General features: G+C 49.7%; 1 protein-coding gene and 2 long non-coding RNA genes across 7 annotated transcripts in view; 1 reads left to right on the forward strand and 2 right to left on the reverse strand.

The window, feature by feature from the left end:
- The first annotated feature begins 2479 nt into the window (after positions 1-2479).
- LOC144337878 (uncharacterized) lies at positions 2480-8457 on the forward strand. Its single transcript, XR_013411512.1, has 4 exons — positions 2480-2637; positions 3219-3362; positions 4720-7472; positions 7957-8457. It is a non-coding gene; the product is annotated as an uncharacterized LOC144337878 (long non-coding RNA).
- LOC114674338 (uncharacterized) lies at positions 2704-6587 on the reverse strand. The gene is made up of 3 exons (XR_003725379.2): positions 6262-6587; positions 4739-4868; positions 2704-3277 (listed from the first exon to the last, which is right to left on the reverse strand). It is a non-coding gene; the product is annotated as an uncharacterized LOC114674338 (long non-coding RNA).
- A 10422-nt stretch (positions 8458-18879) lies between the features above and the next one.
- ADCY9 (adenylate cyclase 9) overlaps positions 18880-24705 on the reverse strand; it is a 162748-nt gene continuing 156922 nt past the window's right edge. For all 5 annotated transcript variants that reach the window (XM_077985366.1, XM_015125415.3, XM_015125413.3 and 2 more), the window contains exon 11: positions 18880-23167. In XM_077985366.1, coding sequence (XP_077841492.1) covers positions 21976-23167 — 1192 coding nt within the window. In that variant the 3' untranslated portion in view covers positions 18880-21975. The remainder of the gene's footprint in view (positions 23168-24705) is intronic.

Raw genomic sequence — 24705 nt, forward strand, 5'->3', positions numbered from 1 at the left:
ATTATCTTCATTTAGAGTGCTTTAATAATTTTTTAAAAAATAGAACAAGGAATCCATTTCTCATGCTTCTACTGACAGCAGCTCTCCCTAAAGCAGGACAATCCAAAAACAAACAAAAAGGCAATAGCCAAACATACATGGAAATAAGATGGTCTCTCGAAGCTCTGAGAATTGCAAAGATTTCCTTTCAAGAAACTCAAGTTGCCTTTTGGAAAATGATCTTTTCTATGTTACTAGATATTTCTCGTTTTTTCTCTCCTCATTTTACTTAAATAACTTATTCAATTAACATCTATTTGCCAGCCTTCAAAGTCAGATCCTGGAAATACAAAAAAGGAGCAAATAATGGGAAAGCATCCCGGCCTGTAGGAAACTCACTAACTAACTCGGTAGAAAGGAAGGCTTGTAAATGATGCCAATACAGTGTGCTTGTGATTTCATGGGATCGCATGTATTTTGGTGTTTGGAAGCACAGAGGAGCAAGTATTAATTTTTTAAACTTAGTATAATGAAAATTTTCAAGCGTAAACAAAAATAATAGTATAATGAATCCTGTTACCCATTACCCAACTTACAAAATGATTATCCTATTGCCAACTGTTTCATCTAGGCCTTACTACCTTGCAGGTTACTTTCTTTTATTTTTACAGTATTATTTAGATATAGTTACATATAGTAAAATTCACCCACTCTCAATGTATAAGCAATGCTTTTTAACAGAGTCATGTAACCAACATGATCCAATTTTTTTTTTTTTTTTTTTTTTTTTTTTTTTGAGACGGAGTCTCGCTCTGTCGCCCAGGCTGGAGTGCAGTGGCGCGATCTCGGCTCACTGCAAGCTCCGCCTCCCGGGTTCACGCCATTCTCCTGCCTCAGCCTCCCGAGTAGCTGGGACTACAGGCGCCCACAACCGCGCCCGGCTAATTTTTGAGACTGAGTCTGGCTCTGTCGCCCAGGCTGGAGTGCAGTGGCCGGATCTCAGCTCACTGCAAGCTCCGCCTCCCGGGTTCCCGCCATTCTCCTGCCTCAGCCTCCCGAGTAGCTGGGACTATAGGCGCCCGCCACCTCGCCCGGCTAGTTTTTTGTATTTTTTAGTAGAGACGGGGTTTCACCGTGTTAGCCAGGATGGTCTCGATCTCCTGACCTTGTGATCCGCCCGTCTCAGCCTCCCAAAGTGCTGGGATTACAGGCTTGAGCCACCGTGCCCGGCTCATGATCCAATTTTTAGAACATCCCTATACATCCTAAAAATTTTACTCTCAACTTGTGACAGTTCTCCTCCCTTGCCCCAGCAACCATTGATCTTTCTGTCTCTATAGATTTGCCTTTTCTGGACTTTTTTTTTTTTTTTTTTCGAGACAGAGTCTCACTCTGTCGCCCAAGCTGGAGTGTAGTGGCACCATGTCGGCTCACTGCAACCTCCCCATCCTGGGTTCAAGCGATTCTCCTGCCTCAGCCTCCCGAGTAGCTGAGACTACAGGTACCTGCCACCATGCCCAACTAATTTTTGTGTTTTTAGTAGAAATGGGGTTTCACCATGTTGCCCAGGCTGGTCTCGAACTCCTGACCTCAGGTGATCCACCCAACTCAGCCTCCCAAAAGTGCTGGGATTACAGGTGTGGGCTACTGTGCCTGGCCTCTTTTCTTCTTTTTTCTTTTTGAGATAGGGTTTCACTTTGTCACCCAGGCTGGAGTGCAGCATCACAAACATGGTTCATGGAAGCCTCAACTTCCTGGGCTCAAGTGATCCTCCTACCTCAGACTCCTGAGTAGCGAGGACTATAGGCACATGACACCCTGCCTGGCTAATTTTTTAGTTTTTGTAGAGATGGGGTCTCACTGTGTTGCCCAGGCTGGTCTCAAACTCCTGGACTCAAGCAATCTTCCCATCTCAGCCTCCCAAAGTGCTGGGATTACAGGCATGAGCCACTGTACCCGGCCTCCCCTTAATTTTAAAAAATATTCATAGTGGGCCAGGTATGGTGGCTCACGCCTGTAATCTCAGCACTTTGGGAGGCCGAGACAGGCGGATCACGAGGTCAAGAGATAGAGACCATCCTGGGTAACACGGTGAAACCCCGTCTCTACTAAAAATACAAAAAAAATTAGTCCAGGCAAGGTGGCGGGCGCCTGTAGTCCCAGCTACTCAGGAGGCTGAGGCAGGAGAATGGTGTGAATCCGGGGGGCGGAGCTTGCAGTGAGCCGAGATCGTGCCACTGCACTCCAGCCTGGGCGACAGAGCGAGACTCCGTCTCAAAAAAAAAAAAAATATATATATATATATATTCATGGTGGAGGAAGGTGCAGGAACATCCACAAGCACCAGCCAGCGTTCTCTGAAAAAGGCGCCGAATATTTTGCTCAGCTCTGTACTTCTGTGCTGGAGCCAACCACGTATACTTGAACATGAAGGAATGTGCTTGAGCATTAAGGAATGTAAGCCACAAGCTCATGCCTGGCTGCCTTCCAAGGAGCCATTATAGTCACGGATATCTGCTTCCAGAGGCAGACGCGGCTTGAGCCCTTCCCGAGAAGTGGGGTGTGGGAAGAGGACCCTGTTTCTGCTGCAAGTTCTGGAGCTGAGGTGGATTCTCTACCAAGGCACAGAGAGGAAGGAAACCTTAGTCTAATTCCCAGGTTGGCCGTCACTCCCTGTGTGCCTTCCATTTGCCTTCTTGTAAAATGAGATTCCTTGCATTTTACTGAATTTTCAAACATTTTATTAGAATTAATATACTCGTTGCCGAGGGGTTGTTGGAACCCCAGGAATCCATCATAGTGAGAGATTTATTCCTTGCAGTTCTAGCACATTTTGATTTAATGAGTATTGCCTGGTGCTTGAGATGAGGTCTGACGCGGGAGGCCGCTTGTGTCTCTGGATGGAGGAGGCACCAGGACCAGGAGCTGCGGTAGGAGGAGCACGGCCCGGGCCCTCGGCGACACCCCTGCAGCAGGGGAGGCAGTGCAGATGTAGGGAGGCCAAGCTGCAGTCTCCACTCGGGGTGCAGCGCCTACAGGAATCTTCAGAGGCTCAGCACAGGTTGAGGCTGTCCCAGTCAGGGTCCCCGAAGCCCTAAGTCCGTGTGAAGAAACCCAGGAGGGCCTCCAAGCCAGCACGGATGGCCAAAGATCCGCCAGGGCCTGCGGCCGCTGCGGTTCCATCTGTCTGTGCAGCTCCCACCTCTAACTGTGGCCACTGTCTTCCCAATGCCCCACAGTTTGCTCATGGAGAGATTCCTGGCGATCGTAGGCCCTCTGCAGCTCTCTGAAGGGTGAACTGATGAATGAATAGACGGATGAATGGATGACGACCACGACAGTTTCTGGAGGGCCACAGGTTGGGCTGGGCACCCTGACAACAGGTGGGTTCTTGTTTCTCCCTGAAGTCTGGCATTCCCTGGTAGCATCCAGAAGGCCGAATGCACCTGAGTGTGCTCTGCCTTCCCTCTTAGTCTAAGCCTTATTATGTATTTAATTATTTATTATCATTATTATTATTATATATTGTTTAGAGACAGGCTCTCACTCTGTCGCCCAGGCTGGAACGTCGTGGCGCCATCATAGCTCACTTCAGCCTCAAACTCCCAGGCTCAAGTGATCCTCCTGCCTCAGCCTCCTGAGCAGCTGGGACTACAAATGTGTGACACCGTGCCTGGCTAATTTTTTTTTTTTTTAATACAGACGGAATCTCACTGTTGCTCAAGCTGGTCCTGAACTCTTGGGCTTAAGTGATTCTCCTGCATCAGCCTCCCAAAATGTTGGAATTACATGTGTGAGCCTCCATGCCGGACCCTATAGCCTGAGCTTTTTTAAATGTAATTTTTTTTTTTTTGAGACAGAGTCTTGCTCTGTCGCCCAGGCTGGAGTGCAGTGGTGTGATCTGGGTTCACTGCAACCTCTGCCTCCTCCCAGGGTCAAGTGATTCTCCTGCCTTGGCATCCTGAGTAGCTGGGATTACAAGCGCACCCCCCACCATGCCTAGCTCATTTATGTATTTTAGTAGAGACAGGGTTTCACCATGTTGGCCAGGCTGGTCTCAAACTCCTGACTTCAAGTGATCCACCTGCCTCGGACTCCCAAAGTGCTGGGATTATAGGCATGAGCTACCGCGCCCAGCCTCAATATACATTTTTCATTGAGATCTAAATCATATACCATAGAATTTTAATGTGTACTGTTCAGTGGTTTTTAGTCTTTTCACAATAAATTGAGTTTTTGAGTAGACAATGCATTCATATGGCTTAAAATTCAATGATTACAAAGGAATATACATGGAAACATCTTCCTTCCCCCCGTCCCGCATACATAGATCATATTATCTATTTTTTGAGTATACTCATAGATATTTTATGCAAATACAAGCAAATATATTCCATCCCTTTTTAATCTACATGGTAGAGAACTATATGTACTGCTCAGCATCTTGCTTTTTTACTTAACTTGGAGGTCCTGCTGGTACTGAGCTTTCTCGTTCCTTCTGGTGGCTGCCTGGTATTCTAGTCTATGGATGGATAAATATTTATTGATGGATATTTAGGTTGTCTCTACCTTCACCTTTTGCAAATAAATGCTGCAAAGAAGAACCTGGTGCATGAGACATTTTGCATGTTTGGGCAGATCTGTAGAATTAATTCCCAGAAGGGCACGTGTTTTTTAAATTTTGACAGCTCTTGCTAAGTTGCCCTTTATAGAGGTTACACCAGTTTTAATTCCCATCAGAATTTATTTCCAAACCTACCATGAGATACGCCAGCACTGACAAGAATGCTCACTGCGGCATTGTTCATAACGCCCCAAACTGGAAACAGCTCAAGTGATCCTCAGTGGAACGGAGAAATCATGGCCTCTTCACACAACGAAATATTACGCTGCAATGAAAAGAAACAAAATTCTGCTGCACATGGCAGGGAGGAATCTCCTAGGCAGATTGATGATTGAAAGAAGCCAGACACAGAACAGTCCTTACTGCATGATTTCTGTGATATGACTCAACCCCGAAGTCAAAAGGAAGATGCAATCTAGGATGACAGTGATGGAAACAGAGGTGACCCTTGGGTGGCAGAGGGAGTCTGCTGAGCTTCTGAAAATATCATATATCTTGTTCGCAGTGATAGTTGTATGGGTGCATCAATGTGTGAAAACTCACTGAGTTATGTGCGCTTTACTGATGGAAGTTGCACCCCAACAAAAAGTTAAAGGGTTTTAAAAAATTGCCTACACTGACGTGCAAACAACATGGCCGCCCCAGAGGGCAGACTCCTCCGATGCAAAAGTTTAGGTGACAGGCTGTCTTTCTTTCGTCCAGTCCTAAGCCAGGGGTGGGTTCTGGGCACAAAGAGGTGAAGCACGAGGCTCCCTCCACTGCCTCTAGAGCTGTCCAGGGTTCCCCTCTGCGCCTCCAAAAGTGCAGAGTCACACCTGAGGGGGAGGAAGGACCAGAACGACTCCACCCCTCGCCCCACCGCCTCCTTCTCTGCTCTCTGACTGGGGACCAGTGCGGTTTCATTGTTCCCTTCCTGGATGCGTCCCCTGGTCCAGACAATTCCCTGCACCAGCTGCTGAGCAGCTGCCTGGCTATTTATAGCCTCGGTTATCAGTCCCTTCCTCCTACCCTCGGCCCCACTCCTGGGACCACTCTCCCCACCCCCACCCACTTTCCGAGAGTCTGGCTGTGTCCAGCCAACCAGGAGAAGAGTGGGGATAGTGGAGGCTGAATTCGTTGACAAATATCATAGAACACAATTTTTTAAATGTTTCTGGAACATTCTAGGACCCGTTGTTGTGGGGAGGGGCCTGCCCCTGCTGAGCTGATCCCTGGGTCTCCTGAGGTGACCTCAACTGTCTTTTTTTGGAGACAGAGTCTTGCTCTGTCGCCCAGGCTGGAGTACAGTGGCATGATCTCAGCTCACTGCAACCTCTGCCTCCTGGGTTCAAGCGATTCCCGTGCCTCAGCCTCCTGAGTATCTAGGACTACAGGTGTGTGCCACCACGCCCCGCCAGTTTTTGTATTTTTCAGTAGAGGTGGGATTTCACTATGTTGGCCAGGCTGGTCTTGAACTCCTGACCTCAAATCCACCCCCCTTGGCTTCCCAACGTGCTGGGATTACAGATGTGCGCCACCGCGCCCGGCCTGTAATCCTACCGGCCATCAAATCCACTTTAAAAGCAGTAAACGCATTTGATTCTTTCCTCTTTCTCGTTCTTTCTCACTCCGCTCAGTCCATTTTCCTTCCCCCCTCTCTCCTTCCTTCCTGCACCCACCTTTCTTCCTTCCTTTCTCGGTGAAGTGAAGGGTCACCTCTCATTGTGGAGGAAGGACCAGTAAAGCCAGCTTTAAATGAACATTACTGGGTTGGCCTATGCCAGGCAGGCGTGAGGTCTCCAGATAATCAAGCTGGGTGCGTTCACGCCCGGGATGCTGGGGTTGCCCCACCTCTAGCTTTGGAGTGGGACGAGGAGGAGAAGCAATGTGTTCAGGAGCAGAGAAAGTTCACTTGGCTGTGACTCATCGCGTCTCCATCGGGAGTCTTCGGCGGGTCCATGATCATCGGACACATTCATGATCCGTCCTCAGGCCCTGCCTGTGCAGCGTGTGCGGAGGCCAAGGAGTTACTGGCAGAAAAGCAAGAGCGGAATGAGCTTGCGTACTTGAAGACTGTGGCCGTCTGCCAACATCTCCTTCAAATATGAACATTCTCATTTTTGCTCTCGAAGTTTTTGTCAGGTTTATTGCAAATGCAAGGGTGGTGAGCAGACAGAAACAAAATGGTATTTGCCGAGCTGGAAGGACTGTTTTCTCAACCATTTCTCAAGAGCATGCAAGTAGACGTGCACTTTCCTGGGTGACATCAGGCTCTCCATGGGGATTTTAATCCAAATCAGATATGGCCTTCTTTTAAGACGGACCGTCTTGGGTCTCACGGTGTGAGTGTTCATAAGTACACATCCATCCAGTACATGGTGAAGACTGTTGTAAACCACCCCTGGAAACACATACAAGACAGATGGGCATGCAGTTCACAGGATCGTGCAGAATTCTAATGAATTTCATTGGCATCAAATGTTACGTTCCTGTAAACTGAGAGCCATGAAATTAGAATGAGTGCCTAAAAGTGACTCATTTAATTGAAGAAACGTCTCAGAATCATAAATTGGTAAATCAAAATTGGTAAAACTAGTATCCTTCAAAAAAATTGAGAATGATGTCCCTAATTGTTTTTTTTTTTTTGAGACAGTTTCACTCTTGTTGCCCAGGCTAGAGTGCAGTGGCGCGATCTTGGGTCACTGCAACCTCCACCTCCTGGGTTCAGGTGATTGTCCTGCCTCAGTCTCCCGAGTCACTGGAATTATAGGCGCCCACCACCACTCCCAGCTAATTTTTGTTATTTTTAGTAAAGACGGCCAGACTGTTCTCAAACTCCTGGCCTCAAGCAGTCTTCCTGCCTTGGCCTCCCAAAGTGCTGGGATTACAGGCATAATCCACTGTGCCCGGCTGGGATGACTATTTTAATCTCAGGAGAGCCATCTGGGTCCCTTCCAGGGCACAATTCTATTTAAGGATATACTTTCTTATTTTTACACAAACTTGATAACTGGATAAAAGAAAAGACCAGCTTTTTTTTTTTTTTTTTTTTTTTTGCATGGATCAAAAAATGTAGCCAGAAGAACATTTTTTTTTTTTTTGAGACGGAATGTCGCTGTGTTGCCCAGGCTGGAGTGCAGTGGCCTGATCTTGGCTCACTGCAAGCTCCGCCTCCCAGGTTCATGCCATTCTCCTGCCTCAGCCTCCCAAGTAGCTGGGACTACAGGCGCCCGCCACCACACCCGGCTAATTTTTGTATTTTTTTTTTTTTTTTTTTAGTAAGAGACGGGGTTTCACTGTGTTAGCCAGGATGGTCTCGATTTCCTGACCTTGTGATCCGCCAGCCTCAGCCTCCCAAAGTGCTGGGATTACAGGCGTGAGCCACTGTGCCCGGCCCATAAGAGCATTCGTTAATATGCACGTCTGAAATCATTCTTCCCACCTTCCTGTGCAGCACAAAGTGGTAAAGAGAGCAAGAATTTTCTTTCTAAACAGTTGAGCTGAAATTAAAAAAGCAACAACAACAAAAACCCAAAAGCCCATTCTCCTCCCAGCGGAAGTACAACTTCTCTTTGTATTCTGTTACTAATCTGCTTCACACACCTGTTCACCCAACAACAGCCAACAAAAGTCAAACTCAGAGTCAAGAGTTGTACACATCACAGTTTGTGCTGGAAATCTGATCCAAGCACGTGGACAAACTTTCTATGATTCCTGGTGCCTAAGCTTGGCGGCTTGTTTTCAGCGTATTCTTAAAAACCTAGGAAATTGGCAATCACACTTCTAAGTTAAAAGATTGGGAAATCAGGCCAGTGAATAAATACTTACATTGGATCTGCACTATTGATGAAAAATAAAAAATCACTGGAGAAAAATGAGCCCCTTTCTTCTATTTTTGCTCAAAGTAGTCCAAAGAAAACAAGTGTTGGTTCACTCCTGCCTGTGAGCTCAGTGTTGAACAAACTCCAGCAAAATCACAGAGAAAGTTGGAACCAGATTTGCAGCGCTGTATCTCACACGTTTCTTCTTTTTTTTTTTAAGAGATAGAGTCTCACTCTATTGCCCAGGCCGGAGCGCAGCGGCACAGTCACAGTTCACCGCAGTCTCGAACTCCTGGGCTCAAGCGATTCTCCTGCCTCAGTCTTCTGAATAGCTGGTATATATTCCAGCACCACCACCCCCAGCTGCTTTTATATTATTTGTAGAAATGGGGTCTCACTATGTTGCCCAGGGTGGAGTGCAGTGGCACGATCATAGCTCACTGCAGCCTCCAACTCCTGTTGCCAATGTTGGTCCCAAACTCCTGGGCTGAAGTGATCCTCCCACTTTGGCCTCCTAAAGCACTGGGATTATAGACGTGAACCACGGCACCTGCCCCAGGTTCTTAAAAAGGGGTCTCCTTAAAAAGGATGCTTCGGCTGGGTGCGATGGCTCACGTCTGTAATCCCAGCACTTTGGGAGGCCGAGACGGGTGAATCACGAGGCCAGGAGATCGAGACCATCCTGGCTAATGCGGTGAAACCCCGTCTCTACTAAAAAATACAAAAAACTAGCCGGGCAAGGTGGCGGGCGCCTGTAGTCCCAGCTACTTGGGAGGCTGAGGCAGGAGAATGGCGTAAACCCGGGAGGCGGAGCTTGCAATGAGCTGAGATCCCGCCACTGCACCCCAGCCTGGGTGACAGAGCAAGACTCCGTCTCAACAACAACAACAAAAAAGGATGCTTCACCTTCCTTTTTGGTGTCAGGGAGATAGACCGTCAGGGAGAGGGCACTTTGTTCCTCTAATTGCCTTTCTGCAGAGATTCCCGCTCAAGGAACGGGATGCCTAAACCTCAGTCCCCAGTGGCATTCAAGGCTGCTCGCAGCCACAGGGCGTGTTCTGGCCAATCCTGTTCGAGCAAGGGGAGCTGACGGTGCCCCAGCACAGGCAGGCTGCACAGAGCCGCAGCCCGTTCTTCCTGGAAGCCCCTGCGTCAGAGCCAAGGACAGGCCACCTAGTAGTAGTGCCCCTGGAGCCTGGTGCTTGGCTTGGTAGATTAAAATGCAACAACTGGCCGGGCGTGGTGGCTCACGCCTGTAATCCCAGCACTTTGGGAGGCCGAGGTGGGTGGATCACCTGAGGTCAGGAGATCGAGACCATCCTGGCTAACACGGTGAAACCTCGTCTCTATTAAAAAATACAAAAAAATTAGCTGGGTGTGGTGGCGGGCGCCTGTAGTCTCAGCTACTCAGGAGGCTGAGGCAGGAGAATGGCGGGAACCTGGGAAGCGGAGCTTGCAGTGAGCCCAGATGGCGCCACTGCACTCCAGCCTGGGCGACAGAGCGAGACTCTGCCTCATTAAAAAAAAAAAAAAAAGGCCGGGCGCGGTGGCTCACGCCTGTAATCCCAGCACTTTGGGAGGCCGAGGCGGGCGGATCACAAGGTCAGGAGATCGAGACCACGGTGAAACCCCGTCTCTACTAAAAATACAAAAAATTAGCCGGGCGCGGTTGTGGGCGCCTGTAGTCCCAGCTACTCGGGAGGCTGAGGCAGGAGAATGGCGTGAACCCGGGAGGCGGAGCTTGCAGTGAGCCGAGATCGCGCCACTGCACTCCAGCCTGGGCTGGGCGACAGAGCAAGACTCCGTCTCAAAAAAAAAAAAAAAAAAAAAAAATGCAATAACCAGGCGGGGTACAGCAGCTCACGCCTGTAATCCCAGCACTTTGGGAGGCTGAGGCGGGCGGATCACAAGGTCAGGAGTTCGAGGCCAGCCTGGCCAACATGGTGAAACCCCATCTCTACTAAAAATACAAAAATTAGCTGGGCGTGGTGGCACATGCCTATAGTCCCAGCTACTTGGGAGGCTGAGGCAGGAGAATCACTTGAACCTGGGAGGCAGAGGTGCAGTGAGCCGAGATCACATCACCGCATTCCAGCCTGGGCGACACAGAGAGACTCCGTCTCAAAAAATATATATGTATTTCACAGATACAGTCCTTCCTGGTTTTGGTTACTGACGGAGCATAAGCAAGTTTTAATTTTTTCAAATTTACAATTAAGCTCCTGAACAGCAACTCTCTTGCCGTGAACTGAAGGGAAAGTTGACGTCTCCCCTCTCCACAGGGTTTTTGTCTTCTGGATAAAAGATGGGAAAATGCGGGTAAGAAGAAGGTTGGAGGGGAGGAAAGAAAGAAAAAATGAGCAATTTCTAGAATACATGATGATTAAGAAAAAACTATCCATGCTTTTGGAATGGACAGATACTTTAAAATCTGTGATTTCCTTATTTTTTGACTAGCAAGGTGCCATGCCCACAGGTAGGAAGCTTCAGCCAGTGTGTGTGGAAAAAGTGCCAGTTTTGGGATATGACGGACAAGTCAGAAGCCTGCTTGAACCGCTGTCACCCCTTTGCAGCCATCCAACACCACGAGCAGCAAAAACCTCAGGTCCTGGCAACCCATCGGGACAAAGTGACCATCAACATGGGGAGGTTGCTGTCAGAGCCGTGTCACAGCTCTTACGCCTCCCAGAATTGCTTTTGGTGTGAGGATTGCTGCATGGGTTGAGAAAATGGAATTTGATTGTAATAACTGGATCATCTCAGGGATGGCTAAATCCTAAAAAGCCTATAAAGCGTGAAACTGACTCAGGATTTCACAGAGGATGTTAAGGTTCTGATTTTTCCACTTGGCGCTCATCTGGGTGTTATTATCAGCACTTTGGTTTAATGCTGCAGGGTGAGGAGGATGTGCCCAGAAGCCCCACTGCTGCACCCCGTCCGATGGCTTCTGACATGCAGAGCTGCAGGATGCGGGTTGCCGAGCTGGCCGGGGCAGGCTGGGAGCTGAGCTCTGCAGACACTGGGTGCTGGTGAACAACGATGCTTCCACATCCACTCTTCTGGGCATTCCCAGTCTGGTTCACTGCTCTGTCCCTCCCCTCCCCTCCCCTCCCCTTCCCTCCCCTCCCCTCCCCTCCCCTTCCCTCCCCTCCCCTCCCCTAATTCCCATTGGTGGGATTGGGTGGGGCTCTGTGGGCCCCACACTGGCCTGGGAGCCTGGCATGCTGCTGCTGGGCCAGCCCAGGAGTGAATGGATGAAGTTCCTCTTTCTGAGCTGGGATCAGGCCCAGAACTCCCAGCTCGCAGCTTGGGCAGCTGCCTGGTGCTGAAACCAGAAGGGACCTCTGGGACTTAGTGGCAGCTTACGGGGAATGGCTAGGAGTGTCTCCCTCTGGGCCAGTGTGTAAGGTCCAGACCAGGAAAAGCGTCAGAAACGGAACCCGAGGTTCACCAAGAAGCCAAGGGGGCAGGCTGGGGGGCAGGCTGAGGGCCAGCATCGCAGGTTGATGCTGGGAGGTTGCTGCCTGTGGCAGTAAGGAAAGGAAGAGGCCGTCTCAGAACACACGCAACACTGCCGTCCACACAGGGGAGCTCTTGGCAGGAGCCATCCGCAGGGACGACTGCTGTGGACACGGATGGGGAGGTCCTGTGTGTGAGGCAGTGACAGAGCCATTGGTTGGGAACACAGTTTTGGAGTTTTGTTACCTATCCCAAGGTAGAGGCCGAGGGGACACACATACATGTCATGCCACAAGGTTAGCGTATTAGAACATGCTAGATTTTCTCTCAAAGCATGCAGGTCTGAGGCTGTCCTCATTCTGCCAATAAAACAGACAGGTGAATGAAGAGACGGGAAACTGGGAAATGAGGAGCAGAAAAGGAGAGAAAGTGGTCGCTGGTGCTGGCTGTGTAAGAAAAGTAAATAGTGACCCAGAAGAATTGGGGTCACTGTCTGATTCATACAATAAAATCACTTTGTCTCATTTGAAATATTTTAGGAAAAAGGCATGCTTTTATCCAAAATTATCTGGAAAATTGCCTCAGATGTCTCTCATTAAAAAAAAAAAAGTAGGCCGGGCGCGGTGGCTCAAGCCTGTAATCCCAGCACTTTGGGAGGCCGAGACGGGTGGATCACAAGGTCAGGAGATCGAGACCATCCTGGCTAACATGGTGAAACCCCGTCTCTACTAAAAATACAAAAAACTAGCCAGGCGACGTGACGGGCGCCTGTAGTCCCAGCTACTCGGGAGGCTGAGGCAGGAGAATGGCGAGGCGGAGCTTGCAGTGAGCTGAGATCCGGCCACTGCACTCCAGCCTGGGCGACAGAGCGAGACTCCATCTCAAAAAAAAAAAAAAAAAGAAAAAAGAAAAAGAAAAGGAGGAAGGAAAAGAAACTGTTTGGATGTAGCAGCGTGCTCTGTTTCTGGCTCTGCAACCAGCAGAAAGACTGCGGTCAATGAAGCTCAGGTTAGAACCTGAGCTTTCTAACCTGTTAAACAGAAAAGGCTTCTGCCAGCACTTCAGTGGGGCATCGTGAAGCCAGACGAGGCTCCAGGGGTTTTGAGCTCATTGGCAGAAAAGCATCGCATAACAGGAGACTACCTTCCAGGCAGGGGCATATTTGCAAATGTGAAAACAGAATTTACAGGTGGAAAAGTCATTCTCTTGAAGTCAAAGCCGTGCCTGATGATCTTGTTGCTGAACATTTATCTATATTCCTAGAGTCAGGGAGGGAGGACGATGGCCGAATGGGGGTGGAGGCCACAGGTGGAGTGGAGAACCCTGGCATCCTGGGGCTTGAGGAAGGCAGGTGTGTCCCTGGAGAGGAATAAGTGTCCTAGAGACTCAGAACCAAAGCTGGAGCTGGGCTGAGCTGAGACCCGGGAGTTCCCACAGGCCAGTTCTGGAGGAGACAGAGAAGGCTAAAAAGCCACGGAGACTACGGGATGGAGTGCCTGGGAGGGCAGGGCTGGGGAGCAGTTCAGGTGTGTCTTGGCACAAGCAAGTCTGTGCCCCCGGGCGTCCTGAGCAGAGCGGGGTGTCAGGGCGGGGCGGGGGTGCATTTCGCTCCTCTCTCCCTGAACCCTTTCACATCCTTCTTGATCCTGTTTGCGTTCTCCCAGAATCACATGCACAAATCCAGACTCTTTCTGGTCCCGTTCATCTCCCTCCCATCCTAGAGGGCACGGATTTTGTTTGATGAGAAAATAAAGAAGGTCAGAGGGAGACTGGACACAGAAAGAGCAGCTCTCGGGAAGGCTGCTGGAGGCCGAGCCAGCGCTGCCTCCACTGTGCCTGGGCTGGGGGTGATTGGCAGAGATGAGTGGGTCCCCAACCATCAGCTCTTCCCTCAAAGAGCAGCGGGGGCCCTGCGGGAGGGTACACTACCCTGAAAGGCTCTCACCAGCCAACCCAAGCCAGTGTTTGTTCTGCCTGGCTCTGGGACCCTCCTGCCGGGACCCCAAACACTGCTGGGGGAGGAGTTTTAAAAATAAAATGGATGGGCCGTGGTGGCTCACGCCTGTAATCCCAGCACTTTGGGAGGCCGAGACCGGGTGGATCACGAGGTCAGGAGATCGAGACCATCCTGGCTAACACGGTTAAACCCCATCTCTATTAAAAATACAAAAAGCCAGCGTGGTGGTGGGCACCTGTAGTCCCAGCTACTCCGGAGGCTGAGGCAGGAGAAGGACGTGAACCCGGGAGGCAGAGCTTGCAGTGAGCTGAGATCGTGCCACTGCACTCCAGCCTGGGTGACAGAGCAAGAATCTGTCTCAAAAAAAATAAAAAAATAAAAATAAAATGGATGGGCCGGGCACAGTGGCTCACGCCTGTAATCTCAGCACTCTGGTAGGCTGAGGCAGGCGGATCACCTGAGATCAGCAGTTCAAGACCAGCCTGGCCATGGTGAAACCCCGTCTCTACTAAAAATACAAAAAATTAGCCAGGTGTGGTGGTGCACACCTGTAATCCCAGTTACTTGGGAGGCTGAGGCGGAGAATCGCTTGAACCTGGGAGGCAGAGGATGCAGTGAGCCGAGATTGCGCCATTGCACTCCGGCCTGGGCAACAAGAGTGAAACTCTGTCTCAAAAAAAAAAAAAAAGATCATCTTATGGGCAGCAGCTGGAATGAGCTCCTTCATGGAGGAACAAACACAGAAGTGGTGCAGTTGTTTTCTCTGAATCTTTCTCGTCGGTTACTTTTTTTTTTTTTTTGAGAGTCTCCCTCTGTCGCCCAGAGTGCAGTGGTGCAATCCTGGCTCACTGCAACCTCTGCCTCCTGGGTTCAAGTGATTCTCGTGCCTTAGCCTCCCAAGTAGCTGGGACCACAGGCGTGCATCACCACGCCTGGCTGATTTGATTTTTGTACTTTTAGTAGAGACAGGGTTTCACCATGTTGGCCAGGCTGGTCTTGAGCTCCTGACCTCAGGTGATCCTCCCACCTCGGCCTCCCAAAGTGCTGGGACTACAGACGGGAGCCACCGTGCCCGGCCTCGGTTGCTTTTTATTCAGAGTTTGAATTCTCCATAAAGCCATGGACAAGAAAATCATCTCGCATGCATTAGGGTTGACACTGAGAGCCCTATTTACAAATGTCGGCCAGGCATGGTGGCTCACGCCTGTAGTCCCAGCACTTTGGGAGGCTGAGGTGGGTGGATCACTTGAGCCCAGGAGTTTGAGACCAGCCTGAGCAACATGGTGACCCATCTCCACAAAAAATACAAAAACTAGCAGGGCATAGTGGCGTGCACTTGTAGTCCCAGCTACCTGGGATGCAGAGATAGGAGGATCGCTTGAGCCCGGGGAGGTTGAGGCTTCCGTGAGCTGTGATTGAGCCACTGCATTCCAGCTTGGATGACAGAGACTCTAATCTCAAAAAAAAAAAAAAAAAAAAAAAAAAAAAAAAAAAAAGTCTCTCGATTCCTCATATCTGGAAAGTCCCTTCAGTTTACTAGTGGAATTCATAGTGGTAACGCCACCGGGAAAAGCACAGCTTCTAATCACAGCTGTTTCTCAAATGCTCTCATGTATTGCAGCAAATTTAACAACCTAGGTAAATTAAAAAACCTAAGTAAAGGGAGTTTAGGGCATTATTTGGCACACAATAGGCACTTAACGAATACTGGCTGGATGTTACTTATCTGTTGGAAATAATTCAGCTAACATTGTGTGTACTGAAATGTTTTTTAGGCAGCTCTTCAAATATATTTAGATAACTCACACATTAAATTCTAAAATATAATTTTGATTAAAAATGCATGTATCAAGGCTGGGCACAGTGGCTCATGGCTGTAATCCTAGCACTCTGGGAGGCTGAGACGGGTGGATCACCTGAAGTCAGGAGTTCGAGACCAGCCTGGCCAACATGGTGAAACCCCATCTCTATTAAAAAAACAAAATTTATCTGGGTGTGGTGGCACATGCCTGTAATCCCAGCTACTCAGGAGGCTGAGGCAGGAGAATTGTTTGAACCCAGGAGGTGCAGGTTGTGGTGAGCTGAGATCGTGCCACTGCACTCCAGCCTAGGCAACAGAGTGAGGCTTTGTCTCAAAAAAATAAATAAATAAAATAAAAATGCATGTATCAATGAGTAGTATTAACATGCCGAATCAGGTTTCCAACGGGGAGTCCAGAACGCTAGGAAACCTCATCTGCAGAGAGTTGAAATGAAAAGTCATCCTTTCTCTGGTTGCTGTGGATTAGGGGCACTTTATTTGCATTCGTGGACTCCTGAAATTATATATAAAACCAAAAGATTTGGCCGGGCATGGTGGCTCATGCCTGTAATCCCAGCACTTTGGGAAGCTGAGGCAGGCGGATCCCCTGAGGTCTGGAGTTCGAGACCAGCCTGGCTAACATGGTGAAACCCCATCTCTACTAAAAATATAAAAGTTAGCCGGGAGTGGTGGCACGAGTGTATAGTCCCAGCTACTAGGGAAACTGAGGCAGGAGAATCACTTGAACCTGGGAAGCGGAGGTTGCAGTGAGCCGAGATCGCACCACTGCACTCCAGCCTGGGTGAGAGAGCCAGACTCTGTCTCAAAAACAAAACAAAACAAAAGAAAGAAAGAAAAAAAATCAAGAGTTGTTTTTACGTGTATTTTTTCTGGACAAAGGAAGCATAACCTTCATCAAATTATCAAAGCCTTTGTGAGCCAAACCTCTCTCACTGAAAAAAAAAACAAACAAAAACAATTAAGAATCCCTGCTGTTGAATGAGATTCTAACAGGCACGTGGTTTACTTAATTCACATCTCCTTCAGACTTTCAGGCCCAGCAGGGATACGAGAATTCCCCAAGCTTAAATTACTCTAATATTCTAAACGACTCTTTAGAGTCATGTTATTTAAAAAACAACTTGTACAAAGGAACTTTGTATAAAAATAGACACTTGGGAAGATTTTAAATGTACACGTCCATCGCGTGCAAGTGTGTACTTTTTCTTGATTGCTTCCTCTTGGCTTTCTCCAGTTAGTTTCACTTTCCGAGTACGTGGGATCTATTCCAGGTGGCCACGGCAATAGATTCCCACAGCGGGGAAAGGCAACATGTGAACAAGATTTCAGACGAAAGAGAAACCGCAAATGATCAGTTCTGGGGCTGCTTGCAAAAATTAGAGGCTGCCTTTCTTGGTTGTTTGAGAAATCCTCTAAGTTCCTGGGTGCCCCTTCCAGTAGAAAGACCCACGTTTTGGCGGGGCACGGTGGCTCACGCCTGTAATCCCAGCACTTTGGGAGGCTGAGGAGGACGGATCACTTGAATCCAGGAGTTTGAGACCAGCCTGGCCAACATGGCAAGACCCCGTCTCTGCAAAAAACACAAAAATTATCTGGGCATGGTGTTGCGCACCTATAGTCCCAGCTACTCAGGAGGCTGAGATGGGAGGATCACCTGAGCTCGGGGAGGTCAAGGCTGCACTGAGCCCTGATGGTCACTGCACTCCGGCCTGGGTGACAAAATGAGACCCTGTCTCCAAAAAAACCAACCAAACAAAACCTCTATTCTTACAAGACCCTCAAGGCAGCAAAGACGGTTATTCCCTAAACTGGGAAGGTGGCCAGGGAGGCCTTCAGTGACGACTCGGAGGAGAGTGACCTCATCCAACAGCATCCTCATTGGCCCGGGCTTCAGCAGAGGATCACCTGAAGGCTGCACCCCCGCAAGTCCGTGAGCAACCACCGGAATCCGTGAATTCAGCTCCCTTTGCGGAGTCTACAAGAGAATCTTTGTGCCCTGAAGTTGGTCATAAATACTTAACTCACGAGGCCGGGCACAGTGGCTCACACCTGTAATCCCTGCAGTTTGGGAGGCTGAGGCACACGGATCACTTGAGGCCAGGAGTTCGAGACCGGTCTGGCCAACATGGTGAAACCCTGTCTCTACTAAAAAAAAAAAAAAAAAATTACCCGGGTGTGATGGTGGGTGCCTATAATCCCAGCTGCTAGGGAGGCTGAGGCACGAGAATTGCTTGAACCCAGGAGGCAGAGGTTGCAGTGAGCTGAGATCGCACCACTGCACTCCAGCCTGGGTGACAGAGCGAGACTCTAAATAAATAAATAAATAAATAAATTCATCAGGAAAACCCCTACAGGGGAAGTGGCTCTAACCCCTAGAAGGTCCATAGTTTGGCCTCAGATTTGGGAGTGTGGTGAACTCACAAGAGGCACAGAAAATGGCATGCGTGTTTTTCTGGGAAAAGGCTGTGTGACTTTAAGCAGATTCTGAAGTGGCACTGTGACTTCCTTAAAACCCGGGGGACCCCAGTGATCTGTGTACCTGAAATCACTCTTTCCTATTCAGAAAACCTACTTTTTTTTTTTTGAGATGGAGTCTCGCTCTGCCGCCCAGGCTGGAGTGCAGTGGCTGGATCTCAGCTCACTGCAAGCTCCGCCTCCCAGGTTTACGCCATTCTCCTGCCGCAGCCTCCTGAGTAGCTGGGACTACAGGCGCCCGCCACCTCGCCCGGCTAGTTTTTTGTATTTTTAGTAGAGACGGAGTTTCACCGTGTTAGCCAGGATGGTCTCGATCTCCTGACCTCGTGATCCACCAGTCTCGGCCTCCCAAAGTGCTGGGATTACAGGCTTGAGCCACCGCGCCTGGCCAGAAAACTTACTTTTTTTCTCTTCCCCCTCAATTCCTTCTCTAAAGATGTTGCAGAAAACGATTGAGAAGGCCTGATAGGGAAAATCTCACAAGCAGAACTTGTCCTGCAACCTTATTTTTATGGTTTAAAAAATTCTGTGTAAAAATACTTGTCAACTCAAGTTAACTGCAGCAAATATATCCAATTAAAAAAATAACACACACACACACAGGGTTTTTTACTTGCCCTGTTTCTGAAGTCATGATGTGAAGGCAAGGCAAACCCACCCAGGGAGCCACAGATCGCAGGAAACACGAGACGTCCCAGGAAGACGGCCCTCCTCCCTGAAGCAGTGCTCATCTTTTCCATAAGAAAATACCAGGCACCAAATATTTAAATTTTAGAATATTTTAATGTCCATTTCTTCAGTGAATGCATTTTGAAATTATTGGAATTAACAATTTAAAAAGAGCAGATCAAAGGAAATATGGAAAATGCAAACAGTCGGTTCTTGCTAATTCAATTTCAGATTCTAGGCATGATGTGATTTTCCAAACAACCAATTAAAAAAAAAAAAAAAACTCCTTACCTCGTAAATCTAGAAATTCAAATGCAGACGTGTCTTTGGAAACTACAAATGATTGCAGCCCATGTAACAGGAAGCACGCGGCCTTTGGCTCTCCGGACCGTGTGCAAATGTGCAGGTGGGACCCCGCGGGTGACGTCAGTGTGGATGGAGTCACAGGTGTGGCAGAGCCTGTGGGACTCTCAAGCTATTCGAGGGTTTTGTAACTGATGCTCTACATTTGTTTGCATTGGATAAAATTGTGTGTGCTTGTTTACCATATATCTATATGGATATATAATTCCATCTGAGCTGGGGCTGAGAAAATAGCAATTGCAACTCAAAGCAACTATTTACACACATTCAATGCTGAAGTATTGCTTCCTGCCCTAAGTTCCTAAGAGGTATTGCCACCCTGAAGCACGACCCATGCCGTCAGCAGCCCTCGTGCCAGCTGCTTAGAAACTCGTGTTTCCAGCACGACGTGCTCACTGCCAACAGACAGAGATGCACGGCGTTTCTGCCGCAGAGACTCCGCGGTTCTGCACTGAGGTATGCTTCGGAGCAGGGGACGGGGAGGACCCGAGGGGCTTCGTGGCCCAGAGAGAACGTCTGCACTGGCTGGTTAGGAAGGCTCAGGGTGTTTTTAAAGACAACGTTAAGCTCTGGGTGAGTTTGCATGGGGCTGAACCAGACTCCACTTTGCAGCTCCTTGGGTTCCAGGGCTGAGGAATCACAAAGACCTTTGTGGTAGGGGAAGGAAAAGGGCTTGATGGGGAAGAAGTGTGTGCAGAGAAAAACTTTGCAGAGCATGTTCTGAGCGAGACAGCAAGGACATGAGCAAACGCCCAGCCCCTCAAAGCTACACAGCCCAGAGGGGAAAGGGGTCGGGAGGACATTCAAATACACACCTTAATACTGATGCAGAAAGAGCTTCATGTGACCACAATCCCCACGAACAAGGAAAGTATCAGGTAGTGTTTTTTAAGGAAAAAAAAAATCTGCCGTGTTTCATAATATACATTCTTTAGAAGCAAGAGGTATTGTCACAACCACCCTTTCTTCGGTATTGGAAGACCAGCAAACTGACAGTCACACCTGATGGAAAACCTTATAGCTAACGGGGGTGCCCTGGACCCCCTGGACGCCGGGACCCCGGCTCCGGCTGTCCTGCTGGGTGGCCGTCCCGGGCACCGCCCCTGGAGAGGCGGCGGGTCAGAATCGTGACTTCTTCATGCCGGAGATGAGGGCAATCTGTATCTCTTTGGGGAGGAGGAGTGATGATGGGGACTGATGCGGTGTGAGAATGAGACAGTGAGATTTGACAGCGGAAAGCAAAATGCATAGGGACATCGGACAAGAATGACAAGGAGCGCGCCCAGGGCCTCATCGGCGTCGCCGGGTCCCCTGAAAGAGTGGCTATGACTCCAACTGGACAACTCGGGCGAGTTCACTTCCACATAAACTTCAGACTCAATGCGGCAAAACATAATCAGACAGGACCAGCAGCTGAGCGCCCGGAGGGAGCTCCCCTGGGTCTCTCACGCCACCCTCGGGATTCCGCCCCCCACAAACCCCGCGTTTGCATCCAGTTGACTCTGTCCCTAGATACGGTGTGAGAACTCCGTCTCAGAGGCTGGAATTCGCTCCCCGGATTAAATCCGGCCACAGACAGGCCTGTGCCGTCTGACAGCGGGAGGGAGCCAAGAAACTTCCTGAATTTGTGGAAGCCAAGATGGTGCTAGTGCTGCCGGCCCAGACCCCCGTGGTCCTGAGCTGGACCCCGGCAGGGAGGAGCCCCCGTGGGCGGCAGGGGCAGCTGCTGGGCTTCTACTCCCCTAGCCTCAGAATCGCACTGGCCATGCTTTGGGGTCTCTCTCAGACCCCTCTTGGGGTGGGGAGGTTGGGGGTGGCCCCAGGTGGCCAAAACACAAAAGAGACCTCTGGTTATCTTCCTGGGAACTGCCCTCCCCTGTGGCTACGTCCCCCCACCCTGAGGACCCAGCACCCCTTCCCGGGAGCGCACATGCTTCCGGATAAATAAATAAATAAATAAATGCAACCTCGGATGTGTATTTGGTGTTTCCCTCTCCGATGAGTCAGCTTCCGGGACCAACGCCTCCCCTCCCGACGGGGAGACCCCTTGGGTGGAGGGTCGGGGGTGAGAGGCGGCTCTGAGACCCCAAGGCCTGGCCACATGGGCGTTGTGCCCAGCTGGCATTTGCCGTCTTGGCCTGCATGCATGTCGGGGAGCCCCTGAACCCGCTCAGTGCAGGGAGTGTGGATCACCCACAGCCCACGGGGCCCGGTGCTCCGGGAAAGTGCGGGTGGGCAATGGGGATGGCAGAGCTGTCCTGATGCTCCCCCTTTGCACCCCCTCTTGGTGGATTACTGGCACTTTATATCAGATTCACGAATGCAAGTGTGTGCGCATGTGTGCTTACATAGAGAGGTCGGGTCGCTGGGGAACACTGCGACGTAGACAGAAACAAAATAAACTCAAAAACAGGGTATTAGCCAGGGAACCGAAAATAGAGTCTCACGGGACGTGGGAAAAAGCAATAAAAATGAGATCTTAACCACAGCTTTTGTTCTAAAAGTCAAATAATACCTAAAGCCATGATCTCCACTGGCGGCCTCTGTCCCAAAACTCGAGTCTGAGGCCAGCCCTGAAGGCACTTGTTCTCCACCACGTGCTGAACGGATGACCCAGAGGCAGCAGGGTTTCCAGGGAATGGGGCGAAAGAAATGGATGAAAATGAACCCTGAATAACTGTGATCCACACAGAAGTTAGGGCTGAAATGACCACATAACACCACGTCCAGGGAGGGAAACTGTGGCACTTTGAAAGCACAACAGCCAAATACAAATATTATTGTGTTTCGACAAACAGAGCACCTCGGGCAGCGGGTGGGCGCCGCCTCACACACTCTTTGAAACGTTGAGCTTGGTGAGTTCGTTGGCTTCTTCTACTCCTGTTTCGTCACAGTCGTCTTTCTCTATGGCTCTGCCAAATCGACCCCTTTCTTCGGCTTTGACGGGCTCTTTCCAGGGTCTCTTGGGGGACAGGTGGGCGTCCTTGGCCTGCGTGCTGCTCTCAGAACCCAGAGATGTCTTGTCCACATACTGGACAGAAGGCACCAGGTTGGCAATCTCGTCTGTGGGAGACCGTCCGATGCTGCCATCCACCTGGACGCGGATGTCTGGGGAGATGGACAGCTGGTGCTGCGGGAAGACCCCGTGGTCCGTGCACTTTGGGTACAAGTAGGTTTTCATCTGGCCTTTCCCCTTGACGTTCACGGTCCCTCTGTAGTCGAAGTCGTAGCCCATCTTGCTCAAGACGCGGTAGCTCTCTTCGCTCACCTGGATGCGGCACTCCACGCCGGTGGTGTCCATCCTGCTGGCGATGTTGACGGTGTCTCCCCAGATGTCGTACAGCAGCTTGGTGGTGCCGATGACCCCGGCCGTGAGGGGCCCGTGGTTGAAGCCGACGCGGAGCTTGAAGTTGAACCACAGCATGTTGCTGTTGAAGTCGTCCACCACACGCATCATCTCCTTGGCGAACTCGAACAGGATCTGCAGATGCTCCTGTGGGTGGCCGCCATCCTGGGCCTGTGCGGTGTTCAGCCCCGACGCCGCCATGTACGTGGCTCCGATGGTCTTGATCTTCTCAATGCTGCTGTAGTCCGGCTTGCTTAGGAGCTCATCGAAGTCCCCGATGAGCTCGTTGAGGACCCGGTAGCACTCCTTGCCACCCTCGTAGTTCTCCTCGTAGAACTCGCTGAAGTTGACGATGCTGGCGAAGATCACCCCTCCGCTGTCGTGGTTCTTGGAGTAGGTCTGGGACACCTTCAGCTGCTCAGCCACGTGGTAGGGGATGATGTTTCTCAGCAGCCAGTCCGCCTGATCCCGCATGCTCTGGATCTTGGTGCGGTGAAGATCCGCTTCCACGTCCCCGTGGTAGTGGAGACGGTAGCTGACTTCGAATTCGCGATTCAGGAACCAGACCAACAAGAGCAGGAGAAAGAAGACGAGAACCACCTCCTGGCCGATGAGGCTGGCCGGCCGCCGGAGGTCACGTGGCACTGAGCTATTGCACGGGTTCCTCTCGGAACTGGAGAGCAAAGACACGGGAGAGGGAGAGGTTACTGCTCGGTGCTTCCAAGTTCAGAACAGCCCCGCTAGCTATGCAAAGCGTTGTTGAGTCCAGGCCTTCAACAACCTGAAGCTGTCAAGCTGCCCATTTCTGGTTCGGGCTGGCTGAAGGTGTGGAGGAATAAAGACTAACTTTTGAAACTGATTTATTTGATTTTCTTAAATAGAGGTGGGGTCTCACCGTGTTGCCCAGGTGGGTCTTGCACTCCTGGGCTCCTCCTGCCTTGGCCTCTGAAAGTGCTGGAATTACAGGCATGCGCTGCTGTGCCCAGCCCTGTAACTAACTTCTTTAAGTGTTTGGTAATTTTTCTTTTCTTTTCTTTTCTTTTTTTTTTTTTAAGAAGTCTTTAGCTTCTTTCAAAAATCTTTTCTTTTCTCTCTCCTTTGTTTTTTTAGAGACATGGTCTCTGCTGTCCAGGCTGGAGTGCAATGGCACAATCATGGCTCACTGCAGCCTTAAACTCCTGGGCTCAAACGATCCTCCTGCCTCAGCCTCCTAAGTAGCTGGGATTACAGGCAGGCACCACCACACCCGGCTCATTAAAAAAAATTTTTTTTTTTGAAGAGACAGGGTCTTGCTGGTTGCCAAGGCTGTACTGAAACTCCTAACTTCAAGCCATCCTCCCACCTTGGCCTTCCAAAGTGCCGGGATTACAGGTTTTAACTGTGCCTGGCCTATCACCTTTTTTTTTTTTTTTTTTTAAGATTGAGTCTTGCTCTGTTGCCCAGGCTGGAGTGCAGTGGTACGATCTTGGCTCACTGCAACTTCTACTTCCTGAGTTCAAGTGATCCTCCTGCCTCAGCCTCTCTGAGCTGGGACTATAGGCATGTGCCACCATGCCTGGCTAATTTTTGTATTTTTAGTAGAGACAGGGTTTCATCATGTTGGCCAGGCCAGTCTCAAACTCCTGACCTCGAAGTGATCTGCCTGCCTCAGTTCTGGGATGACAGGTGTGAGCCACTGTAGCCGGCTTTTTGCTGAATGAATATTTTGAAAATAAGTTGCTGACATGACACTTCGGCTCTAAATAGTTCAGTATATATCTCCTAAGAATAAGGATGTTTCCCTGTGTAACTACAATATCATCATCATACCCAAGAAATTTAACATTCTCTGACATATTTGGTTCTTATATTTCTTTATTTTTATTTTATTTTTTTTTTTTTTTGAGATGGAGTTTTGCTCGTTTACCAGGTTGGAGTGCAATGGCAAGATCTTGGCTCACTACAACCTCTGCCTCCCAGGTTCAAGCGATTCTCCTGCCTCAGCCTCCCGAGTAGCTGAGTTTACAGGCGTGTGCCACCATGCCTGGCTAATTTTGTATTTTTATTAGAGACGGGGTTTCTCCATGTTGGTCAGGCTGATCTCAAACTCCCAACCTCAGGTGACCCGCCCAAGTCAGCCTCCCAAAGTGCTGGGATTACACGCGTGAGCCACCATGCCTGGCCTTGGTTTTTAGATTTCTAATCCAATAAACTTGTCATTTTACAAACAGC

The sequence above is a fragment of the Macaca mulatta genome, chromosome 20, assembly GCF_049350105.2.
Source record: "Macaca mulatta isolate MMU2019108-1 chromosome 20, T2T-MMU8v2.0, whole genome shotgun sequence".
NCBI lineage: Eukaryota > Metazoa > Chordata > Mammalia > Primates > Cercopithecidae > Macaca > Macaca mulatta.